The following is a 26,853-nucleotide window of genomic DNA, read 5'->3' on the forward strand; positions in this document are numbered from 1 at the left end:
GACTTAGCAGGAGACCAGTTGGAGCAAAAGACCAGCCTATTACATTGCAATGTTTTAAACATTTTCTGCTTACAGAGAGGAAAAACCTGGGGTCAAAGAACAGATTATAGATGGGCTTTCTGTACCAGGGGTGACTATTTTTGAATAACCTCAAGGCTGATGCTATTTCACTGAGTGCCAGTGGATAGGCAAGGTGTAGAGGCCTGTGATTACCAGGAAGGATTTGCCAATCTCAAAGACTATGTCTAGACAAGATGTCTGGAATTGACTGCAAATGACAGAAAACTTGTAAGTTTGAGGAATTGCTGATGAGATTTCATTGGCAATCCAGTTCCCTTAAAAATCTGACTGCTATTAGCAGTTTTAGCTCCTACTGCCATCCCCAGGCTGCTGAACACCACTAACACCAAGTGGGCAGTTAAAGCTGTGGCAAGCCTCAGGAAGGTCAACCTGCCCAATGTCCACTCAGAAGGGGATCAGGAAGATAATGGACAAGGGGGTCTCAAGCTGCCAGATGGGCTAAGCAAGGCACCCCCTCCACCATCAGGGGTTGGAATCCCTGATATTCCTCCTGATCATAGAACATCTGTGGCTGGCCCCACCTCTGGGCTTCAAGCTGTATATGAGACAGTTTAAGACAAGTTTAAACTTGGGTCAAGTTTCTGGTGCTTGCCAGCAAATACATTCTAATAGATACACATTTTGCAAGGGTGTATATATATTTTTGGTCAATCAAAAATCAAATACAGTTTGAAGGGTGGAGGAGGGAGCATCCAGAAGGAAGCCAATCCCAGTCCCATTTCCACTTCAGCCACATGACATGGACAAGACATGCAAGACAAAGGCCACTAGCCAGGTAGCCACTAAGACTCCTCTTTTCTGAAAGTCACAGCTGCTGGTCTCCCATTCTGGGCAGTGGGGTGTAGATTAGGGGGAAAACAGAGAGTGGGCTTGAGCTCCCCCTGGAGGCCCACACTATTATTTGCATCAGTTTGTCCCAGAATTTGAGGTTTAGCCCAAAGTATCAGGGGATCTTCATTGTCTTTCTAAGGATAACTTTGTCATCGGTTTGGTCCAGGTTGCTTGGTTGTGTCTGAAATTGAAGACTGGAAGGAAGTCTATGTGGCTGTTACTGCCTGTGACCTAGTTTTTGCTTCCAAACCACCCAAGGAGAAAACTTTTTATTTATGCCATTCTGTTTTGAAAACAAACAGGACACACAGAATGGTTGTATTATTTAGGACAGTTTGCTTATAAGCAACAGGAACCAACTCAAATTAGGTCGAGCAAAAAGAAAGAATTATAAGGGTATAGTGTTTCACAAAACCTCATGGCCAAACTCCGAAAGAAGCAGAAGGCCTTAAGGAGTCTCTCATTGCAGCCCTTCTGTGCACATGTCAAATTCTTTTCTAGCTGCAGACTGGCCTTTCCGCTCCTTGGTGCACAGTGTGAAGGGGCACCTCTGCAGCTCCTGAGTATAAGGTCAAAAATCCTGCCACCCCAGAGCCTTGCTTTTCAGGCCCAATTCAAATACCAAGAGAGACAATCTGATAGGCCGTGTGTTCAGAAGCCTGCCTTTCTTGGTCCAGTACATTTTGGCCAGGGAGTGGGGTCACACACTCTCTGGGTAGTTGATCAGCCTGGAGAATTGCCTCCAAGTTTAGGTGAACACCCAACAAGAGCTCCATTCTAATTACTCCTCCCTGCTGGAGTAGAACGTTCCAGATCTTGAGACAGGGAAGAGGATGTGCCTGGAACATATTGATGATAACTACAGCATGTCAAAATGGTCCCTGCTGGGCAACGTTGGAGAAGGCTATGATTGCCATGAAAGTGCACAACTCTATCCCCTATATCAAGAATGCAAGGAATTAATCAGGAAAGCAGACAGTTTTGTGGAACCAGGCCTGGTACCCATTAAATATTTGTCTAAATATTTTAGTTCTATCTTAACTGTTTAAAAATATTAAAACATTTAAAAACTATAATAACCAAAGTTGGCAAACTGTTTAAAATAAATATTCTATCCTCTTACCTTGATAAATGTTATCTTTATAATGGAAAAAATAAAAAATATTGTGAAACGATGGTTTTTCTATGACTAAAAATCAGCAACATACCAAAGCAATGGAATTTAATAATTATTGCACAGGTCTGGTTGTTTTGTTGATCCATTGATGACAAATAAGAACAAAGATATATATATGTATATATATAATTCATAATTTACTTATTTATTCCATACAATTAAATTTTCTTGCTTCTTTTTCCACAAAATCACTAATTTGTTCTTATAACTGATATTTTTCACTTCATTTGTAGCCAATGGCAATATTAATCTGTCAACAAACTACAGCCAGTGGACCAAGTGCAGACTGGGTTTTGTGTGGCCCTATGAGTTCAGAATGGTTTTCACATTTTAAAGGGTTATAAAAATGAAAAAGGATATGTGACAGAGACTGTAAGCCCCACAAATCTTTAAATATTTACTATCTGGTCCTTTAAAAAGAAGCTTGCTAACCTGAAAAGTGATGCTACTCAGACAGATGGTAACTATATTTAACACAGTGAGCATTTTATGTATAAAATGTATATAAATGATGAATCACTAAGTTGTTCACCTGAAACCAATATAAATTGTATATATACTATATTTCAATTTTAAAAAAGAAGTCAATAAAAAGAGGTTAAAAAAACACAGTGTGATACACTTCACGATCACTGGGATGGCAACTATTAAAAAATGTGTGAATGAGGATGTGGAGAAACTGGAACCCGTGTGCGCTGTTGATGGGAATGTAAAATCTTGCAGGTGCATATGGAAAACAGTATGGCAGTTACTCCAAACATTAAAAATAAAATTATGACATGATCCATCAATTCCAATTCTGGGTATATATCCAAAAGAATTGGAAGCAAGGTCTCAATGATACATATGTACAACCGTGTTCATAGCGGCGTTATCACAATAACCAAAAGGTAGTAGCAACCCAAAGCCCACTGGTGGATGGAGAGAGGAGCAAATGTGGTCTGTGCACACAATGGAATACTATTCATCCTTTAAAAAGAAGGAAATTCTGGTACATGGTAAAACAGGGATGAACCTGAGGACATTATGCTCAGTAAAATAAGCCAGATATGAAAGGACAAATACTGTATGATTCCATTCATATGAGGTACCTAGAGTCATCAAATTCATAGAGACAGAAAGCAGAATGGTGATTTCTAGGGACTGGGGGAAGAGGAGAGAGGAGAGTTAGTGTTTAATGAGTACAGAGTTCTAGTTTGGGATGAAAAAGGTCTGCAGATGGTTGGTGGTGATGGCTGCACAGCAGTGTGAATGTGCGCAGTGTCACGGAGCTGTACACTTAAAATGGTGAGGACAGTAAATTTTATGTTGCATATTTTACTGCAATTTTTTTTCAAAATAACTGTTGCTATTTAAAAAATTAATAAAATAAAGTAATGTTACTCAAAACATGCCCTGAGGGGGAGCAGTGTGAGTCCCCAGAGTGGATATTTAGGGAAACAGGTTATACTGTCCTAGCCCTGAAAACTGGATCCTGAGTGACAGAGATGCCCAGGTGTTCATCAGTAAGCATGCAGGGTGCTCTAAAGTACAAGACCCAGGTAGGAGCCCTTCTGCCTGGTTCTAAGGGAAGTACTGTATGGGACAGTCTCATATTGTCTTCCCATATAGCTATACTGTGTGTACTTCTCCACGAAATGACTGTGCGTGTTAGTTAAAGCTGTAAAAGACTTTCCGATCAACTCTCTGTGACATACACAATGGAATAAGATGTGTGTTCAATTCTGGTTTGAGAGAATAAAAATTGATTGCCAGTCTATATCCATATCTGAGAAATGCTGAATTAAGTAAAGTTAAACATATTTCTTTACTGCAGGACTTTTCAGAGCCTTTAATAAACAAATGTGAATTGCAACTTTCCAAGAGGGAGATACAACATGCAGTATTTTTCAAAATTATTTGACAACCAAAACATTTTTCACAAAATTTTATTAATATCTCACAGACACATTTTCAGAGATCCTGAGCTGCCTTAGGCCATCTCCAGTAGGACGGAGTGGAAACCCTAAAGGCAGGGCTAGGGTAGTAGTTGTAGAATCTGCTGATTCCCAAGATGAAAGACTCTTCCTCAACATCTATAGATGGCTCCACTCTCTAGATGACATGGGTCTTAAGTGGTGAGCAACAGCCTCAAATTCCAGGAATTCAATGGCTTGCTGCTGCATTTACACTGCTGTCATGGCACCTTAGTACAGGGTCCAAGTTCAATCCCTGGCATCTGGAATGTGTCATCGTGGTAGTGAGTCTGATGCCAGAGAATTCTTTATTCGGGCAGCCAGTGGACGACCCCAGTGCACCCTCCAACTGCCTAAATCCTTCCAGGCTCCAGAGAGCTCACTCCACAGAGCCTTCCTCAGCTCTGGGGCCCTGGTCACTACCCCCTCTGCGGATCCTCTGACCCAGGCTGCCCAATTCGACCAGTGCACTGACCTGAACCAGGCTGCAACCTCCTCAAGGCAAGGACTCTGCATTATTCACATTATTTGAGGCACCAGGGTAGGATGAAATAAAAATTCGTGAATGACAGTGATGCCAGAGATGATGCTTCTGACTGTGACATAATTTTCACCAAATAACCCTCAAGGACCCAGCAGCCATTCATTTGACCAAGGATACCAACCCATAATATACTCTTTCACGTGAGACTGAATGATGTGAGGTACTACATGTGTAAGTGCTTCATAAATGGTAAGTCTTCAAACCAACAAATGATTGTTATTGATAGATCTCCATTGCTCTGACCAGTGATTGGTCCATTTCTAATGACCCTTAGCCTTTGATTGGTATTTCCAGTAACTGAGCCCCACCCATTTGCCCCACCCACTAGCTAGTGCATCACAACGTTGGTCTTATCAGGAGTCTACAGTTTGGTAGCCCAACCACCAGTTCCACTGTTCTAGATGCCCACAGTCCGTCAGCCTCGTGTTTTTCTGATGCCCCGGCATCTTTATGTGGAGCATTGGAGATGGTTCTTAAAGTAGTGGAGAGCCAGCTTGAACTGGATCTGGGCATTGGTGTTGGCCCGGTATGCACTGTAGGACTTCTCCAGGGCAGCCAGATCTGGGTCCACCACTGAAGAACGGGGCTGGTGACCTATGATCACTTCTGGGCATGACCCCACGAGCAAGCTCCCGAGCCCATCGATAAAGAACTCTGCCAAGACAGGGAGAGCACGTAAGAGGGAATATGCGTCTCAGCCAGAAAGCCAGGGTCATTCTGGGTCTGGAAAGAGAGCTGGGGGAAGGGACACAGTTTATACCTGTGCGGAGGTTTGGTGCCATGTGAAGCCACTTGCCAAGGCTGAGTTGGAAGGAAGCAAATAAGCTTGTTTCTCAGAGATGGCAGAAAGACAGAGGGACATGGATTAGCTCTCCAGCTGGACACAACCTCCAGGTTGTGTGGACTCCAGGACTGAGGGGATAAGGTGAGAGTGCAGTTAACCAGTCATAGTTAAGTAGAAAAGGGTTTCTGGAAACTGAGAATAAGAGGCAAGGTAAGGAAAGAGGGAAGGGACAGAGCTGCAGGGACAGGAAGGGGAAGGGTGTTAGAAAGGCAGGAGCAGCCAATGGAGATAAGAAGTCAACGGGAGGAGAAGGTGGGAGGCAAGAAAGGCCATGAGATCTGACCTTGGGGGAAAGCAGCAGGACCCTCTGTTGCCAGGCCAGTGACCCAGTCAGTGGCACACAGCCTTTGGAAAAAACAAAGTTCTGAGGTCAGGTCACAGCCCAGCTCCCCCTCTCACTCTCCAGCCTCCTCACCTGAGTGAGCCACTCTTTGCAGGCGGGGATCGAAGCCAACTCTTTGGAGTTGCTCTGTGTGGGCCAGGAAGAAGTTGACAACACCACTGGTCACCACGCAGCTGGGGAAGCCGTCCAGGGGCCGGAAAGATCCTGGCCTCCGGTGAAGACAGTCCCCACTCTCACTCTGCTCCAGCAACAGCTTAAGCTGGAACACGTTTCCCAGCACACTGCCGCCTACCTGGCCAGTGGACAAAGAACACCATGTTAGAGAATATACATCAATATCCATGGTGCCTCTGCCAGGAAGCCTTACTGGATTGAACACCAGTTACAACAAAAATCATGACTGTTCTCTATCTACCCTTCATACTACTCCTCAGTTACTCTCTTTGCTGTTGTGGCCACAGCCTTTGCATATTACTGCTGGGTCCTTTGATCTGTCCTTTCCTATTACCCCAGAAAATCTCCTTGGAGGGAGCAGAAAGCACTCACACCAAATCCAAAGGGCAGACAACTTCTCTCTCTGCTTACCCTACAGCAAGCTCACTCTTTCCAGAGGAAGGTGACTCACTCCTGTCTTTGGGTGCAGGACGACGCAGCCTGCAGGTACAGTTGCCTGTACACGGAGTGTCTGCTGTGGGACTCCTTGCAGAGGGCCAGGTCTCAAGCTTTCTTCTTCCCACAATCTGCTCCTGGCTGACTCCCCTGAGCTGCCCTGTCCATGCCACATGGGAGATATGTGCATTTCCATGTGTGAGTCTGAGCAAAACAGGACAAGCAATGCATCTATTCTTGAACTGTCACAGTCACCTAGGCACAGTAAAGTCTGCTAACTGTCCCACATCACCTGTTCTGTCCTGTCCTTTTAGTAAATGAACTGAGTGTTAAGTGGTCTTAATTAAGATATAACCACTACGCCACTAAAGAGAGGAGAGTGTGTGAGACTTCCCCCCTCCCTGGCAAGGTTTGACCATGTGTTTAAGTCCTGACTGAAGGGATATGATTTAAAAGGATGTCTGCAACTTCTAGATCACTTTCTTAAAAGAAAATCGTTTGTACTCCACTTCTGCTCCCCTGTTTTCTTCTGGCCAAGCACGCAAGAGCCACAGGATGGCAGAGCAACCAGGAAAGAAAGTTGGTCCTGGGTGACCCTGGAAGCAGTCAAGTGCCGGCTTGGATTTTTAACCAGAGGGAACTACCTCTTCTACCTCATCAATCCTGTTGTGATCTGGTCCCTAGAAGATCAGTCAAGAGATATTTCAGTCAGTCCAGCTGCTTTGGGGACTGTCTACCTGGAGTAAGATTTAACTGTGGTCACAATGCCACTTACTGTATGAACTCATTTTCTTTCTTTTTTAACAGCTTTATTGAGATATCTTTGACACCTTAAAATGGTATAATTTAAGGTACACAGCTTGATGTTTTGATATATATATATACATATATATAGTGAAAAGATCATGATAAGCTAATTAACATATCCATTACTTCTACAGTTACCATTCTATGTGTGCATGTGGTGATATTTAAAGTCTATCCTCTCTGCAAATTTCAAGAATACAACACAATACTATTAATTAGCATCACATTTTGTTTCTCTTTTCTGTGTATCAATTAACGTTTGGTGTTTTGATAGGGACCAGGGCTAGGCTGCTCCCAAAATGTGCCACTTTGGCATTTTGATGACTTTGAATTAAAGCAACTGGAGAAACAGCTGGTACGAGAAGAATACTCTGACCCTCCTCTGTGTCCCCCTGAAACCAGGAAATAAATCTCCCATGTGAGGGGTGCCCTCCCTGCACTTGGAGGTAAAGAGACATCCTTATTCACAGAGAGGGAATTTGGAGCCAAGAACATTGCATAAACAAATCTTGTTATTTTTTTACTCATTTACTACCTCAGCCCAAATGCCGTTTAGAAGTCCTTACTAATCGAAGCAGCCAAACCTAAATTTTCTTTGTCCTGTCAGTTCTTCACATATTTATTGTCTCTATGTCTAAAATGTATAGAAACTGCCTGTCTTCATCATTTCTTGGGGTCTCAATTTCCTCCTTTATTGGGCCTCTGTGCTTATGTGATTAAACTGTTTTTTTTCCTCCTGTTAATCTGTGTCATGTATTCTTGGACCAGCTAGAAGAAACTTGAAGGGTAGAAGAAAATTCTTCCTCCCCAATATTCGCATTGTTTTCTGTTTTAAAAAAGGTCATTAGAGCTATGTGCTTATTTTAAAGCTTTGTACCGTTTCCATTTTTTGAAATGTTGTGTCACCAAACCAGAGCATTGCCCTCTCATCTCACACCAGCCTGGGGAGAAGTTAGAAGTGATTCGTGAAGTCACCATTTTAAAGATGGAACAATGGTGGGTGGGGGCGGCTGCAGCTGGTGTAGTCTGTTCAGAGAAAAGTCAGTATGGAGGCGGAGAGGACCAGCGCATCTCCTGACTCCCGGGGGAGGCCCTCTGCCGCTCAGTCCTCTCCTGCACCGGCCCCGCGCACTCCCCGGCTCGCTCCCTCCTCTTCTCTCACGCTCTCTCCTCTCTTCTCCCTCCCTTTGCCTCTCTGGGCTGTATCTACAGGGGGTAAAACTGGCACCCCTCCCTTACCACATCCAGCTCGCTGTTCTCCAGGACATCCACCAGCACTTCAATCTTGGTCTTTTCATTGAAGAGAAAGTCATCATCCACCCAGAGAACGTATTTGGTGGTGACCTGAGATACGGCCAGGTTCCTACCAGCAAACCAGCCCTGTAGGTGGCATAGGGCTGGATCAGTGGTTGCTAGGCCTGGCTACAAATTAGAAGCATGGGGGAGGCTTCTAATTTCCCAAGAGCCAGGGTGCACCCCAAACAGTAGTTGAGAACCCCTGGGTGAAAGGGAGTCCCTGCCTCAGAGACATGGAAGAGGGACAGGGGCTCTTGGGTCAAAGACTGAGACAGAGAAGGACTAGACGGCCCTCCCTGGACCCTGTGGCCAGTATGGATTGACTGAAGTCCTTTTCCACCTGACAACGTCTCTGTGGCTCTCTTTCCATTTCCCCTTATGGTGCCTGGAAGATGTTGGAGGGTGGGGCGCTCTGGTAAGTATGAGATCCATTTCTTTCGGTGTGCCTTTGAAGGAAGGTGTGTGTGTGGTGGACAGACAGATAGAAAGGGACACTCCAGCTTGTGGGGAATTGTAGGGATGAGGGGCTTCTCTGTGGTTGGAATCCTTAAGACTTTGGACACCTCGGGTTCCTTAGAAGGGCGTCAATCAATTTCCACACCAAATGTGAGGAAAAGTGGATTGACCAGCCTGTTTATGTAGAACATTTTCTACTCATTCTCTGTGAATTTGAAGTCAGCAAGGGGACTCAGAGGAAAGCCCTACCCCCTCTGCTCCAAGATCCTGCTTCCTTGGGAAAGCCACCCAAGAAGGCCCATTCAGCGTACACCTAAAACCCTGAGGCTCTCTTATCTTGGGACGCAGCTGTCTCCCGTCTTGGAGGGACATACCTTCCCAAAGGGCATGGTATAATACTCGACGTGGCTGTCATTGATTTTCATGGGCTCCTTGCTGTCATCAGCTACAATCACGGTCAGATCTGGGTAATACACACGAAGACTCCGGAGCATGATCATGAGCTTGTGGGGACGGAGGAAAGTTTTGGTAGCGACCGTCACCAGGTTTCTGAGCTTCCTCTCTGGGCAAGAAAGGATGGGGTCAGAGCTCTGTGTTTGGAGGTGCCTCACTGTGTCGGCTTGCACTGTTCTGGTGCTTTCTCTATGCCATGACCTCTCAATATTTGTGGGCCCCGTGCTTCTTGCTCATGTCAGTGCTTAACAGGAGTTTATTAGTTGGATTGGAAAATAAGTATATTTAAAACATACCCAGTTTGTTGAGATTTTATCTGTCTTCTATTCCCGAGTTTCTTTTCCTGGTTCCATTGGTTCCCCTACACCATTTCCTCTTGTCTATGTGGATGCTTCATTTTATGCCTGTCAACCCTTTGCTTGCACCCGGCCTTCACGTTGATACCAAGGGTTTAGATAGACCCAGCGCTGTCCATCAAGAGGTTGAAGATGGTGGGCCCCAGGGCCCAGGAAGAGGAGAAAAGACCCAAGGGACTTGAGACCTGCCCTTGTCATCAGCTGCCCTCTCAGAGAGAAAACTAGTTGGTTTGTACCCACAGGGAGACATGAGTGGAGATAGGTCTACTTGGACGTTGGAAAACCTGGACCAGTAAGGCGTGTGGTATATATATATATATATAAATAAGGTTGGAGAAGGGACAGTTTTTCTGTGGGAAAGACCTCATGATGGCAGAACTGGGACGGCTGGTGTGTTCTGGGGGTGGAGCCACCACATGCGGAGCAGCACCAGCTGACCGAGCTCGCAGAGGGCATGCTAACGGCCGCGGCCCTACCTACTGTTTGCGGGTGAGTGTCCCACAGCTCCGCTGCAGAGCTGCTCTCTCAGAGGGACAAAGTTGGAAGTCATTCCAGAACCCCCTTCTTAATCCAAGCTGCACCATTTCCCCAGCTCCCCTGGGTCTGAGGGAGTGCGGGAATCATGTTCAAGAGCATGTCAAATGAATCCTCTCCTCCCTTTTCTTGTCTTAGGCCACAGGACAAGTTTGGTTCTTTTGTTACAATAAAGAGAACCAGAGGCGTGACTCCCCACAGGATGTGGTTGAAGCAAGGACTCCTGTCCAGGTTGGTGGTGTGGTTTTCTGCTTTGTGATTTCTTATTTTTCCAAACACATAGCAATGATAAAGAAAAATGCAAAGATACAGCCATGCTCAAAAATAGATAACATTTCTTCCCAGAAACAGAAATAAAAAGCAGCGAGCAGAGCTGGAGCTGGGGCCTGCTGCACCAGGGATCAGAAGCAGCAGAGGAGGCGGGGAGGCCAATACTGAGGGCTAACGGGTAAAAGGCTCTTGTAGCTTCTTGCTGGAAGCCATATGCTGGAGCTAGGTCACAGACTCTCCGTCCCTCACTGCCAGCTACCTGCTCGGCAAGGAGCCCAACCCAGCCATCATCCCTGCACATGCCTCTGGGTGCAAACAGAGATGAGGCCACCCCTCCGCCAGGACCTGTGCCCAGCCACCCTCAGGCCCAGCAGCCGGCTCTTCAGTAACGCCAGTATCGCCATGGGACAGGAACCTCAAGACTCCAGCAAGAAAGGACTCCCAGAATCCAGGGTCCTGGGAGCAGAAGTACCTCTAAAGCCATGAGCTGGAAGGAGTCCGGAAAGAGAGAGGGAGAGAGGAGAAAACAAAACAGAGAAGCAAGCTAAAGCCTCCTCCTCAACGTGAGCTAAACAACAATTACAAAACACTTGAAGAAAATTAGTATGAAGAACAACAGCCACAAATCTACCGAGCACAGATGAGCATACTCCAGGTAACCTGAAAGTCACAGAGAAATCTTAAAATGATTTGAAATGAAAATGTTTCAAATGTTTACAGTGGTAGATAACAGGATCACACATATGAAAAGAAAATATGAAACAAAGGCATAAATGGAAAGAGAATATTTGGGTATGAAAATAACAAGTTAACAAAGATAAATGTTAAGAACCAAAAGATGGATGGGATTTCAGATGTATTAAAGTGTTTTAGAAAGCATAAAATAATGTCATAAACAAACTTATGACAAAAAATTTGTGATTGCACATCAAGTGGATAATTTCATAGAAACATTTAAAACCACTGAAGACACAGAATTGATATTCTAAAATTTCTCCCTTTTCTCTCACTCCTTCCTATTCACATCCCCACCTCTAACCCCTAGCCACCTCCCCACCAACTTAGACAAAAACAAAAAAACAAAACAAGCCCAAGGACTAGGTAAGTTTTAACAAAGCTCCAAGGGACATATAATTCCTATTTTAGTACAGTTCATTTCAGAAAACAGTTTAAAAAAGAAAAGCTACCCAACTCATTTTATGAGATTTATAGAATATTGATAACAAAACTGGGCAAGGACATTCCAGGAAAAGACAATCTCAGTTTTAAATACAAATTCAAGAATCCTCAATAAAATAGCAGCAAATTCGATCCAGCATTTAATCAAATAATGCATTGCAATTAAGATGGATTTATTCCAGAAGTGCCAGGATATTTCAACAGCAGAAAATCAATGTAAATCACTGCAGGAGCCCAATTAAAGGAGAAAAATTGTTTCATAGGATGCAGACAAATTATTTGACAAAATTCAATACCCATTCATAAGAAAAACTCTTAGAAAATAGAAAGTAGAAACAGCAAAACTCTTAGCATTAGAAATAGATGATAACAAAGAAACCTTCATGCCCTGATATGTCTACCACACAGCAAATATTGATGGTGTAACATTAGAATATTCAGGAACAAGAAAAACTACATGCTACCACTACTGCCATTAAATATTGCCCTGAAAGTTTTAGCCAAAGGCATTAAGATAAAGCAACAAATCATAAGAATCAGAAAGAAGAAACAAAAATCATCATTATTTGTCTAAGAGACTCTATATGTTAAAAAATCATTGCTAATCAGAATGCAACATGAATGTTGTTTATAAGTTCAACATTCAAAAATCACTAAGATCTTGTATACCAGCAACAACTCGAGCAAAACATAGTAGGAAAAAAACCCAATTCACAATAACAATAAAAACTGTAAAGTACCTAAGATTAAATCCAATAAAATATGTACAATTCCTTTACGAATAAAATTACAAAATAAATTATTAAGGAACCTGTGTAGAGACTGTAACATGGGAACTATAACATGGAGAGGTATACAGATTCATGGGTGGGACTATTTAACTTTCTAAAGCTGTCAATTAATCTCTAATTAATCTAAAAATTCTGTGATAGTCTAATCAAAATCTCAAGGGATTTTAGAGGATCTTGATGAGCTGATCCTAAAATTTTAATGAAAAAGTAAAAGACCAAAAAAGAGTTAAGACAATCTAGCAGATGTAATACAGTCATCCTGAAGTACAGACTTAAGGCCACTGGATATAAAAACTATCATAGACTGTATTGAAACGTTATGAAATTTCCCCAAGGACAAACAAGTCAGTGCAACCTAACAAAGCCCAGATTCAGATCCCTGCATACATGGAAGGTGGCGTGTGACAGAGCAGCAATACAAGCTGGGAGGAGGGGAAGGGACAATATGCTATTAACATACAAGAAATTAGATCCCCATCATATGCCACACAGAAAAGTAACTTCTGTATGGATCAAATATCTAAATGTGAAAAGCGAATGTGCAACTTTGGGAAAAAATACAGGAGAATATCCTTATGGCTTTAATGTAGGAAAGAATCTCTTGAGCAAAGCATAAAAACCAAAAGCTGGAAAGAAAACAATGCATCAATTTTGCTACATTAAAGGATAAAGTGTTTATATAACAAAAGACCCAAGAAACAAACTCAAAAAGCAAGCTACAGACGTCTCTTAAAATGTCAGCATCTAGAACTTCAGACCTACAGTGTGATAACCTTTATGAAGAGTTCAAAAACCCATAGACCACACTGTATGCTGTGTGTGTGTGTGTTTGTGTGTGTGTGAATAGAAATCTACATATTAAAGGTACAAAAACAGGAAAAGAAAGATACATATGATCATGGTCGCTGTAGGAACAGAGGGGAATAAGTGTGGGGATTTCCATTTTATCTGTAAGATTTTATCTTTAAAACAAATCTGGAGCAAAAAAAAAAAGGTTTTCTGTGAATTTCCTTTTGTTTGTTTATTTTATTTTTGAGATAGTTATTGTGTTAAGCAAATATTTTAAACCCTCACTAGGTATGCAATGCTATTGCTTTCAAATAATAATTTATATTTTGAATAGAATCTATTTGGATAGAATAGATTTTATTTTGAATCTCTAGGTAACAAATATACATATATATCTCCGAAGTTATACCATGAAAACACTTCTTCCCATCCCTGTCCCAGATTACTTGGTCTCTTTCTAGGAAGCAACCAGTATTACTGATTTCTTGTTCATTTTTCCACAATCAACTATGTACCTACATTCTTTGTTCCCTCTTTCTTCTTTTTTCTTTTTTTACAGAAATAATAACTTACTCTTCATTCTCTCCTGTACCTTGCATACATCTTGGAAAGCATCTTGTATCCATATAAAAGCTCCTCCGCCTCTGCTTTCCCTCCCTCCTGCTGCACACCGCTGCATGGCATTTCATTACACATTATGGACCCACCCTGGATTGAACAGTGCCTCCCACTTAAGTAGCCTTGAAGAAAGGTCATTTCACACAGATGCAAGGATCTGTAGGACAACTTCTAGAAGTGAAATTATTGGCCTAAAGAGTATACGCATTTAAAATATTGATAGATAGTGCCAAACTGCCTCCAGCAAGTTTGTACCAGTTTAAGATCCCACCAGCCATTTGTAAGAATGCCTGTTTCCCCCACTTCTCATCCAGTACTTTGTGATATGAATTAGTTTTCACTTGTACTTTTCTTAGTGTAATACTGAGCATATATTTTAATGGCTTGAAGTACTGTTGAACTTATTTTTTTGTGAATTGTGCATTTTCCCATTGGCTTATTGGGTGTTCTTACTGATTCATACAAACTCTCTCAAGGCCTTTGACTTGAATGTTGACAATATTTTTTCCCAGTATGTCCTTTGCCATTTGATTTTGCTTATGGGGGGGTTTCTGCTATAAAAACATTAAATTTTTAAATTTATTTTATGTTTTTAGTCTTTCCCTTATGGTTTCTGGGCTTTGTGTCACTTTTAGAAAAATCTTATCCTCTAAGGTTATTTTTACAACTCCATGGTTTTATTTATTTTTTCTAGTTCTTAAAAAAATTTAGATATTTGATCTATTTGCAACTTATCTTGGTATGAGCTGTAAGATAAATGCTAACTTTTTATCTTCCATAGCTACATGGATATCCCACATGACTTCTTAAATAATCCACCTTTTCTCTTTTAATTTGAAAGTCTACTTTTATAACATGCTAAAACTCCAACATGCCTATTTCTGCATTTCCAAGCTGATTCTACTGACATATTTAGTCATGCTCCAGTACCACTCAGTTTTTGTTACAATTACTTATCAAAATGTTATACTTTGTTAGGATTTTTTTTTCAAAATAAACACAACCATAAAATAAATCAAACATAATTAAGCAATATTAGGAGAGTATTGCTTAAATTTTTTTCCTCCAAACAAAGCTTGTTGTCAGGAATCATACTGGAGCTGTTATTTTCATCAATTTGCCTCCGTGCCAGAGAGGATCCCTTCTGAATTTCACCAGTAGCTCTATAGGATTCCACATGGAGCCCCAGGGACAAGGGCCTTACCTGGTCCAGGGTCATATAACTTGGGTATGACAGGATGGTAGATGGTCACTGGAAACTTGGCCACTGAGAACTTGGACTCCAAACTCACTGGAGGGAGAAACAAGGTCAGGATGGGCGGTACCATGTCTGGGTCACTCTCCACAGTCCCCCTGGGAAGCCGAGATGGTGGGGGAGTGAAGGTTCTGGAGAGGGTACCCTGACTAGGGTGAGAGTGAGGACCCCATTGAGTCTGTGGCATTCTGGCCCCAGACTTGCTGGGGCAACCTGCTGAATGTCTTCTAAATTCCTGTTTCTTCCCTGGTGAGAATCTGGTGGGGCGGGGTGGGCTTGGAATCAGAGAGTCTGATTAAGTGTGACTAGACTACACAATTTATTATATGAAATACCTGCGGTCAATCACTTAAATCTCCTCCAGCTACAAAAACCAGGATAATACTCCCTGCCCTATATTACCTCACAGGGTCATTTTGTGAGAGGAAATGTTTGAAAAGCTAACAGCAAAGAGAATTCCTTTAGTTTGTGGTCATGGGAACTGCGTCCCAAGGTTCATTTTCTCTGTTGGTGTCCTGGGAATGCACCCTGTGTATCTAGTCAAGAGGAAAGGGTGCCTTTAATTCACCCAGGAAGTGACGGAGGCTGCCCTGAGAGTGACAGGAATTGTGCCCCTGGGAATCCCTGGGTTGGGGGACAGGGGGGTTGGGATGAGAGGATGCAGACAGAGCCCCTGCCCTAGGGACTCAGAGTTCTGCCACATCCCTCTTCCCTGTTGGTGCCCAAGGCAAGATGCTGGTGCACAGCCTGGCTCTCTCCTCTGCCGTAGCTCAAGTCTTCAGCTTTGGGAGCTTTGGGGACCAGAAGTGGATGGTTTCCACGTGCACAGCATGAACCACCTGACCTCATAGAGAGATGCCTGTTCTCCCCTTCAAGTCACTCTATGTGGTCAATGACAACATAAGGATAATACCGAGTACAGTGACTGGGAAGCTGGTGCCTTGGGTTAGAAACAGGGGCAAGGGAAGAGTCTGAAATGCAGGAAGATTTCCTGTGGGAGGGAGACTTTGAGCGGGCCTGGTGGTGCTCTCCAACTCCCTAAGCATTTTGCTACCTAAGGACAGGCTCTCACCCACATCCACCCTACGGAGCTGGTACACCGTGCTGGTATATGTCATATGCTGGAGGACGAAATTCAAAAGCTTCCGGCTACTGGTTGAAATGGTCAGCTGCTTCTGGCCTCTGCCCTGCACCACCCTGTCTGGAATGTCCGCGAGAGTGTTGAGTGTCCCCAGAAAAGCTGTCAGGGTGACCTAAGGGGTGAGAAAGGAAGACGGTAAATGCAAGTAAAGGCACGTACCCAGGATGGCCAGCAGGGGGCAGCACTAAAGGGGAGAGGAGAAGCCCGTGAGAGCGGCGGTCTGGCTCGGCTGGGAGTTGCTGCTCTAGCTGCATGGAAGGAAAATCAAGCCCTGGGCCCTGTGGTTCAAGGGCCACTTCTCAAAACATTCTGATTTCTTGGCTTGCAGGATTCCATTCTTCTGGATTCATTCTTTCTCCTGCTGGCTGGTCCTTTTGACTTCGTTTGCCAGCTCTTCTTCCTCCTCTGTCTGACCTCCAAAGGGAATTTTTCAGGGTTTGCTTCTGCGTCATCTTCCCTTCCTATTCTATACCTTCTTGCTAGGGCAGGCAGCTTTACACACTATTCGTATGCTGATGGTCTTAAAATTTAAGTCTCCAGCTCCTATCTTTCTGAGATCTGACCGCCTGGTTGGTTGTTCTGTGAGGAAGATTCACAGGCAGCTCAAACTGTTATCTTCAGAAGTGAACTGTTAGTTTTTCTCTGTAAATCTGTTTTCTAGCCTCTCCCTGGTTCTCCCTGCCTCATGAATGGCACCTTCATCCACTCAATTGTTCAAGTCTCCAAGTGGGGTGTTTCCCTCACACCTACAGCCTGTCTCTTGTGCCTTCCATATGGAGCTGGCATTTTGGTCCACTTCTCTCCATCCGGATTCTGCTCCCTAATGCTACCCTCTTCTGCCTTCTTGTCTTCTGCACCAGCCAGTGATCTTTGTGAAAAGAAAGCTGGATTATGTCATTCCTGCTGAAAACGCTTCAGTCAGTTGGCAGGTATTTTCTGAAATGCCAGTTACAGGCACTGGGAAAATAGTGATGAATAAGACAGATTCCCTACCTTCCAGAAGCTTATATTCTAGTGGGAAAGAATGGCAATAAGCATATCTTGACGTGTAGAAGCAATTCAGGTACAGGTAAGCGCCATGAGGAAGACACACGGAGTACCCAGCCAGGCCTGAGGTGGGGGCTTTCCTCGGGAGGGCAGAAAAGCCTCTGCAGGTGGAGCTGCTCTGCCAGTTTGCTCCCTCATCACCTGCTCCAAGCTCTCTCTCGCAGGCAGAGGTGGAAAATGAAAACTACAGTTTCCAGGCTCCTTTTTAGGTAGGGTTCTGGATATGGTTTACACCCCACACCTCAGAAATGCTTGCACAAGGCCTTGATTTGGAGCTGTGTTAGTGGGGAAGAAGGGCACGCTGCACGGAGCCAGCTTGCTGGCGCTAACCCTGACAGAGGCCGCGCAACACCGGAGCAGGAGCTGTAGCTGTGGCGGTGGCTTCCCCTTCAGGCAGAATCAGCCACGTCCGCGCTGGGGCCATTCTCTGGAAGTCCTCCCTGGAACTCCAGCGAATTCCTAGGGCTGGAAAAATCCTGCCTTCTCCAGGCGCCCCTCGCCTCTCCCAACCTTGGACTTGGGGTCTGATATTTAATCTGGACAGGGGCTCTGCCCAAACCTGAGTCCTGCCACCCGGGGAGGAAGAAGGCACAGACAATGAGCAAAGGACAGGATGCCAAGTGCGAACGGGGGCTGGGAAGGGGACTCTTGCCTCATAGATGGGGACATCTGGTCCTTCATACCGGAGACCTAGAGGACACAGGAAAAAAGACACAAAACACCATTTGAGAGGAAGCAGAGGGCTCCCTGATGCTCAAAACTTCCCAGTGACTCCTACACATCGTTCCACGGTGCCTTTGAGTGACACCTTCTATTCAGAAGGTTGACCATTCCCTTCTCCCCAGAGTTCTGTGAGATGGTGTCCGCGTCCCCAAGCTCCAGAGATTCTAAAGCCTCTGATGCCCACCCTCAGCTTTGGACAGGTGCTGTGAATTAATCCTGTCTCTTCCAGGTGTCTCTGTGACTGAAGGGAAGGAAGCAATGGGTAAATAATGCATCGTCCTTATGAGGTTCCTAGACTAATCAGATTCCTAGACCGGAAGTAAAATGGTGGTTGCCAGGGGCAGCGGGGGGTGGGGAGTTAATGTTTAATGGATTCAGAGTTTCAACTGGGAAGAAGAAAAAGTTCTAGAGATGCATGGTGGTGAAATTGCAGAACAATGTGAATGTACTTAATGCCAGAACTGTACGCTTAAAAATGGCTAAAATGGCAGATTTTACGTTAGGTATATTTTACCATAATGAAAAAAGGAATCATCCAAAATAGCAAATAATTAATAAATGACTATTCAAAAACACTAGCAATTCATCCCAAATGTATTTACTTGAGAATCTCTGTTTTTATATGACTAATTCAATTTCCAATTCAAATATATTGTGTCCTAAATTCATCTGTGAAATTGGTAAATAATATTGACCTCACAGGGATGTGTTGCTGAACTAGAGGAGTGTGTAGAAGTCCCTGGTGGAGGGGAGTTGTAACCGACAGAAGTATTCTTTTCTGAATTTGCTCCCTGGGGATGGGCTCATGATTTGCCTACTCCCATGACGCCAGAGGACACCAAAAAGCCGGTTATGTCTTCAGATTCCTTGAGGCACGCAGACCGTCTTTGTCTATGTTACTATAGATCCCCAGGGAGGCCGCAGCTCTGAAGGGCTATTCCCAGTGGTGGAACCAAGGAGACTAACATTAAATGAAATCATGTCAAGCTTCTTGAATTGTACACAGTATGTACTCAAAGAATGACTGTTCCCTTCTGCTCCCTCCTTTCACTTAAGAACAAATAAGAAAGTTACCTGGGTCTTCTCCATGTGACAAAGTACCTACCTGGGATGGGAACTGTGTGCAGGGGCATCACCTCCACCCCATAGACCGGGTACCCAAAGGGGAGGTTGGGCTGAGCCAGCAGGGGTGGTGGGCGGGGCAGCCCTTCTCTGTAGGGAAATGGAGCCATTAGCAGCTGCCCTGATGCCCATCCTCTTTGTCCTGAAAGGGGTGCGTGTGCCCAGACCTTTGTGCTGCCAGTTGGGGAAATCTGAAGTAGACTGTCCCTCTCTCTTCTCCATTCTCTCCCCTTCCTTTATTCCCACCCTTCCCCTGGGCCTCTAATTTCACAAAGAAATCAAGGCAGTTTACAACAAAGCACATAAAAAATTGAAACCCAGCAAAAAAAGAAGAAACAAAATAATCAGACTCTAAGGGCCAACACGGCTGTGGTAGCTGAATGCCAAAGTCACCTCTGAACTTCCTGACAGCCAGAGCTATGACGTCACTGGCCAGTCAGTACGGTCTTATTCAAAGGACAAAGCAGACCTGCTTCTGAAGGGAATTGAAACTTTTCCTGGCACTGAACTAAAAAATAAGATATATCACAAGAAACTTTATATGGCAGTGGTTGCTGTCTCGATATTATTTAAGTAAACACAGTGACAATTTTTGTATGGTTTTGTAGTAGCAACCTTCAGTCAAGGGCAAGTGCATAACACAAGCTAGTGAGATTGATTCTTTGAGGGACTAAGGTGATATGGTTGAAATGCAGCCTTCAGGGATGCAGTTTAACCAAGAACATCATGTAGATTACCTGGAAGAAAAGATTATACTACTGTAGTGAATATCTATGGGAATATGAGAGAGACAAAACTTTAAAATGAGGAAGGACATAACAGGCAATTAACAGAAGAAGAAATACAAATGGCTCATAAATTTATGAAACATGCTCAGCTTCCATATGAATCAGGGAGATGCAACTTCAAAATAAATGAAATACCTTTTTCATTAAAGTTTTAAAATTTGATGATAGTGTTGGTTAGGTGTGTGGGGGCTGGAAGGTAGTACACTTAGCCACTCTTCATGAAAATGTAAATTAACATAGGGCAACTTGAGGGCAACTTGGCAGTACTTATTAAAAGTAGAAGTAAGCATATCCTCTGAGCAATTCAGAAGCTGGGTAAGGGGAGAAACACTTGCATGGGTAAACAATAAGACATGCATAAGGGGTTCGTTTCAGCATTGTTTGAAATGAACAGCCTTATACACACCTTATGAAATAAGGAAAGCATGCAAATATAATGTAATATTATTTTTATAAATTGTATAAAAGTAATAGTGAATTTTCCAAAAATCTGAGCATCTTTCAAGAGGGGACTGGTTTAGTAGAAATCAGTGTATTCCTATTCATAACTGGATTTCGATGAAAAAGAAAGAACTAGATATATAGATAGCTCTTAAAAACATATCATTGGGCCCAGGGGCGGAAGATGGCGGCGTGAGTAGAGCAGCGGAAATCTCCTCCCAAAACAACATATATCTATGAAAATATAACAAAGACAACCCTTCCTAGAATAAAGACCAGAGGACACAGGACAATATCCAGACCACATCCACACCTGAGAGAACCCAGCGCCTCGCGAAGGGGGTAAGATACAAGCCCCGGCCCCGCGGGAGCCGAGCGCCCCTCCCCCCAGCTCCCGGCGGGAGAAGAGCAGGCAGAGCGGGAGGGAGACGGAGCCCAGGGCTGCCGAACACCCAGCCCCAGCCATCCGGGCCAGAGTGCAGGGCCCTTGATACTAGGAAAACAGGGCAGCAAGAACAGTGAGGGGGCACCGGAGGCTGGGCGACAGAGGACATAAGAAAAGCGCGCGACCACTTTTTCTTTTTTTTTTTTTGCTCTTTTGTTTTGGCGAGCGCTTTTTGGAAGTCTTAAAGGGATAGGGACCTCAATACTAGGGAAACAGGGCAGCAAGACCGGTGAGCAGAGGCCTGAGGCTGGCACCGGAGAATAAAGAAAAACGAGCGACCACCTTTTTTTTTTAATTAAAAAAAATTTTTTTTTAATTTAAAATTTTTTTTCTTTTTTTTTTTTGGTGGTCGTTGTTTTGTTTTGGCGGGTGCTTTTTGGAAGTCTTAAAGGGGCAGGGCGGGACACTTAATCCAGAGGTAGGGAATCCGGGGATCTCTGGGCACCCTAACCCCTGGGCTGCAGGGAGCAGGGAGGCCCCTTACGGAGATAAATAGCCTCCCAGCAGCTCCCGCTCCAACGCGACTCCACCATTTTGGAGGAGCTGCCCGAGCCAGGCCACGCCCACAGCAACAGCGGAGATTAACTCCATAGCAGCCGGGCAGGAAGCAGAAACCCTGTCTGCGCGCAGCTGCGCAGCACAAGCCACTAGAGGTCGCTGTTCTCCCAGGAGAGGAGGGCCACAAACCAACAAGAAGGGAAGTTCTTCCAGCCGTCACTCGTCCCAGCTCTGCAAACTATTCCTATCACCATGAAAAGGCAAAGCTACAGGCAGACAAAGATCACAGAGACAACACCAGAGAAGGAGACAGACCTAACCAGTCTTCCTGACAAAGAATTCAAAATAAGAATCATAAACATGCTGACAGAGATGCAGAGAAATACGCAAGAGAAATGGGATGAAGTTGGGAGGGAGATCACAGATGCCAGAAAGGAGATCACAGAAATGAAACAAACTCTGGAAGGGTTTATAAGCAGAATGGATAGAATGCAAGAGGCCATTGATGGAATTGAAATCAGAGAACAGGAACGCATAGAAGCTGACATAGAGAGAGACAAAAGGATCTCCAGGAATGAAACAATATTAAGAGAACTGTGTGACCAATCCAAAAGGAACAATATCCGTATTATAGGGGTCCCAGAAGAAGAAGAGAGAGGAAAAGAGATGGAAAGTATCTTAGAAGAAATAATTGCTGAAAACTTCACCAAACTGGGGGAGGAAATAATCGAACAGACCACGGAAATACACAGAACCCCCAACAGAAAGGATCCAAGAAGGACAACACCAAGACACATAATAATTAAAATGGCAAAGATCAAGGACAAGGAAAGAGTTTTAAAGGCAGCTAGAGAGATAAAGGTCACCTATAAAGGGAAACCCATCAGGCTAACATCAGATTTTTCAACAGAAACCCTACAGGCCAGAAGAGAATGGCATGGTATATTTAATACAATGAAACAGAAGGGCCTTGAACCAAGGATACTGTATCCAGCACGACTATCATTCAAATATGACGGTGGGATTAAACAATTCCCAGACAAACAAAAGCTGAGGGAATTTGCTTTCCACAAACCACCTCTACAGAACATCTTACAGGGACTGCTCTAGATGGGAGCACTCCTAGAAAGAGCACAGCACAAAACACCCAACATATGAAGAATTGAGGAGGAGGAACAAGAAGGGAGAGAAGAAAAGAATCTCCAGACAGTGTATATAACAGCTCAATAAGCGAGCTAAGTTAGGCAGTAAGATACTAAAGAGGCTAACCTTGAACCTTTGGTAACCACGAATTTAAAGCCTGCAATGGCAATAAGTACATATCTTTCAATAGTCACCCTAAATGTTAATGGGTTGAATGCACCAATCAAAAGACACAGAGTAACAGAATGGATAAAAAAGTAAGACCCATCTATATGCTGCTTACAAGAAACTCACCTCAAACCCAAAGACATGTACAGACTAAAAGTCAAGGGATGGAAAAACGTATTTCAAGCAAACAACAGTGAGAAGAAAGCAGGGATTGCAATACTAATATCAGACAAAATAGACTTCAAAACAAAGAAAGTAACAAGAGATAAAGAAGGACACTACATAATGATAAAGGGCTCAGTCAAACAAGAGGATATAACCATTCTAAATATATATGCACCCAACACAGGAGCACCAGCATATGTGAAACAAATACTAACAGAACTAAAGGGGGATATAGACTGCAATGCATTCATTCTAGGAGACTTCAACACACCACTCACCCCAAAGGATAGATCCACTGGGCAGAAAATAAGTAAGGACACAGAGGCACTGAACAACACACTAGAACAGATGGACCTAATAGACATCTACAGAACTCTACATCCAAAAGCAACAGGATATACATTCTTCTCAAGTGCACATGGAACATTCTCCAGAATAGACCACATACTAGGCCACAAAAAGAGCCTCAGAAAATTCCAAAAGATTGAAATCCTACCAACCAACTTTTCAGACCACAAAGGCATAAAACTAGAAATAAACTGTACAAAGAAAGCAAAGAGGCTCACAAACACATGGAGGCTTAACAACACGCTCCTAAATAATCAATGGATCAATGACCAAATCAAAATGGAGATCCAGCAATATATGGAAACAAATGACATCAACAACACTAAGCCCCAACTTCTGTGGGACACAGCAAAAGCAGTCTTAAGAGGAAAGTATATAGCAATCCAAGCATATTTAAAAAAGGAAGAGCAATCCCAAATGAATGGTCTAATGTCACAATTATCGAAATTGGAAAAAGAAGAACAGATGAGGCCTAAGGTCAGCAGAAGGAGGGACATAATAAAGATCAGAGAAGAAATAAATAAAATTGAGAAGAATAAGACAATAGCAAAAATCAATGAAACCAAGAGCTGGTTCTTCGAGAAAATAAACAAAATAGATAAGCCTCTAGCCAGACTTATTAAGAAGAAAAGAGAGTCAACACAAATCAACAGTATCAGAAATGAGAAAGGAAAAATCATGACAGACCCCACAGAAATACAAAGAATTATTAGAGAATACTATGAAAACCTATATGCTAACAAGCTGGGAAACCTAGGGGAAATGGACAACTTCCTAGAAAAATACAACCTTCCAAGATTGACCCAGGAAGAAACAGAAAATCTAAACAGACCAATTACCAGCAACGAAATTGAAGCGGTAATCAAAAAACTACCAAAGAACAAAACCCCCGGACCAGATGGATTTACCTCGGAATTTTATGAGACATACAGGGAAGACATAATACCCATTCTCCTTAAAGTTTTCCAAAAAATAGAGGAGGAGGGGATACTCCCAAACTCATTCTATGAAGCTAACATCACCCTAATACCAAAACCAGGCAAAGACCCCACCAAAAAAGAAAACTACAGACCAATATCCCTGATGAACATAGATGCAAAAATACTCAACAAAATATTAGCAAACCGAATTCAAAAATACATCAAAAGGATCATACACCATGACCAAGTGGGATTCATCCCAGGGATGCAAGGATGGTACAACATTTGAAAGTCCATCAACATCATCCACCACATCAACAAAAAGAAAGACAAAAACCACATGATCATCTCCATAGATGCTGAGAAAGCATTTTACAAAGTTCAACATCCATTCATGATAAAAACTCTCAGCAAAATGGGAATAGAGGGCAAGTACCTCAACATAATAAAGGCCATCTATAATAAACCCACAGCCAACATTATATTGAACAGCGAGAAGCTGAAAGCATTTCCTCTGAGATCGGGAACTAGACAGGGATGCCCACTCTCTCCACTGTTATTTAACATAGTACTGGAGGTCCTAGCCAAGGCAATCAGACAAAACAAAGAAATACAAGGAATCCAGATTGGTAAAGAAGAAGTTAAACTGTCACTATTTGCAGATGACATGATACTGTACATAAAAAACCCTAAAGACTCCACCCCAAAACTACTAGAACTGATATCGGAATACAGCAAAGTTGCAGGATACAAAATCAACACACAGAAATCTGTGGCTTTCCTATATACTAACAATGAACCAACAGAAAGAGAAATCAGGAAAACAACTCCATTCACAATTGCATCAAAAAAAATAAAATACCTAGGAATAAACCTAACCAAAGAAGTGAAAGACTTATACTCTGAAAACTACAAGTCACTCTTAAGAGAAATTAAAGGGGACACTAACAGATGGAAACTCATCCCATGCTCGTGGCTAGGAAGAATTAATATCATCAAAATGGCTATCCTGCCCAAAGCAATATACAGATTTGATGCAATCCCTATGAAACTACCAGCAACATTCTTCAATGAACTGGAACAAATAATTCAAAAATTCATATGGAAACACCAAAGACCCCGAATAGCCAAAGCAATCCTGAGAAAGAAGAATAAAGTAGGGGGGATCTCACTCCCCAACTTCAAGCTCTACTATAAAGCCATAGTAATCAAGACAATTTGGTACTGGCACAAGAGCAGAGCCACAGACCAATGGAACAGACTAGAGAATCCAGACATTAACCCAGACATATATGGTCAATTAATATTTGATAAAGGAGCCATGGACATACAATGGCAAATGACAGTCTCTTCAACAGGTGGTGCTGGCAAAACTGGACAGCTACATGTAGGAGAATGAAACTGGACCATTGTCTAACCCCATATACAAAAGTAAACTCAAAATGGATCAAAGACCTGAATGTAGGTCATGAAACCATTAAACTCTTGGAAGAAAACATAGGCAAAAACCTCTTAGACATAAACATGAGTGACCTCTTCTTGAACATATCTCCCCGGGCAAGGAAAACAACAGCAAAAATGAGTAAGTGGGACTATATTAAGCTGAAAAGCTTCTGTACAGAAAAAGACACCATCAATAGAACAAAAAGGATCCCCACAGTATGGGAGAATATATTTGAAAATGACACATCCGATAAAGGCTTGACGTCCAGAATATATAAAGAGCTCACACGCCTCAACAAACAAAAAACAAATAACCCAATTAAAAAATGGGCAGAGGAACTGAACAGACAGTTCTCCAAAAAAGAAATACAGATGGCCAACAGACACATGAAAAGATGCTCCACATCGCTAATTATCAGAGAAATGCAAATTAAAACTACAATGAGGTATCACCTCACACCAGTAAGGATGGCTGCCATCCAAAAGACAAACAACAACAAATGTTGGCGAGGCTGTGGAGAAAGGGGAATCCTCCTACACTGCTGGTGGGAATGTAAGTTAGTTCAACCATTGTGGAAGGCAGTATGGAGGTACATCAAAATGCTCAAAACAGACTTACCATTTGACCCAGGAATTGCACTCCTAGGAATTTACCCTCAGAATGCAGCAATCAAGTATGAGAAAGATCAGTGCACCCCTGTGTTTATCGCAGCACTATTTACAATAGCCAAGAATTGGAAGCAACCTAAATGTCCATCGATAGATGAATGGATAAAGAAGATGTGGTACATATACACAATGGAATACTACTCAGCCATAAGAAAAGGGCAAATCCAATCATTTGCAGCAACATGGATGGAGCTGGAGGGTATTATGCTCAGTGAAACAAGCCAAGCGGAGAAAGAGAAATACCAAATGATCTCACTTATCTGTGGAATATAAGAACAAAGGAAAAACTGAAGGAACAAAACAGCACCGGAATCACAGAACTCAAGAATGGACTAACAGGTACCAAAGGGGGAAGGGACTGGGGAGGATGGGTGGGTAGGGAGGGATAAGGGGGGGGAGAAGTAGGGGGTATTAAGATTAACATGCATGGGGGTGTAGGAGAAAAGGGAGGGCTGTACAACACAGAGAAGGCAAGTAGTGATTCTACAGCATTTTGCTATGCTGATGGACAGTGACTGTAAAGGGGTTTATAGGGGAGACCTGGTATAGGGGAGAGCCTAGTAAACATAATATTCATCATGTAAGTGTAGATTAGTGATACCAA

At 43.2% G+C, this 26,853-nt stretch overlaps 1 protein-coding gene across 1 annotated transcript in view; it reads right to left on the reverse strand.

Moving 5' to 3' along the window:
- Positions 1 to 4,519: 4,519 nt before the first annotated feature.
- The window catches only part of B4GALNT2 (beta-1,4-N-acetyl-galactosaminyltransferase 2), a 58,351-nt gene continuing 36,017 nt past the window's right edge, over positions 4,520 to 26,853 (reverse strand). The window contains exons 4-11 of the mRNA XM_036879839.2: positions 19,205 to 19,311; positions 18,029 to 18,066; positions 16,261 to 16,441; positions 15,138 to 15,224; positions 9,318 to 9,505; positions 8,431 to 8,571; positions 5,848 to 6,067; positions 4,520 to 5,242 (exon numbers count right to left, since the gene is read on the reverse strand). Of these exons, the coding sequence (XP_036735734.2) occupies positions 5,037 to 5,242; positions 5,848 to 6,067; positions 8,431 to 8,571; positions 9,318 to 9,505; positions 15,138 to 15,224; positions 16,261 to 16,441; positions 18,029 to 18,066; positions 19,205 to 19,311 (1,168 nt within the window). The 3' untranslated portion in view covers positions 4,520 to 5,036. The remainder of the gene's footprint in view (positions 5,243 to 5,847; positions 6,068 to 8,430; positions 8,572 to 9,317; positions 9,506 to 15,137; positions 15,225 to 16,260; positions 16,442 to 18,028; positions 18,067 to 19,204; positions 19,312 to 26,853) is intronic.

The sequence above is a fragment of the Manis pentadactyla genome, chromosome 4, assembly GCF_030020395.1.
Source record: "Manis pentadactyla isolate mManPen7 chromosome 4, mManPen7.hap1, whole genome shotgun sequence".
Taxonomy (NCBI): Eukaryota; Metazoa; Chordata; class Mammalia; order Pholidota; family Manidae; genus Manis; species Manis pentadactyla.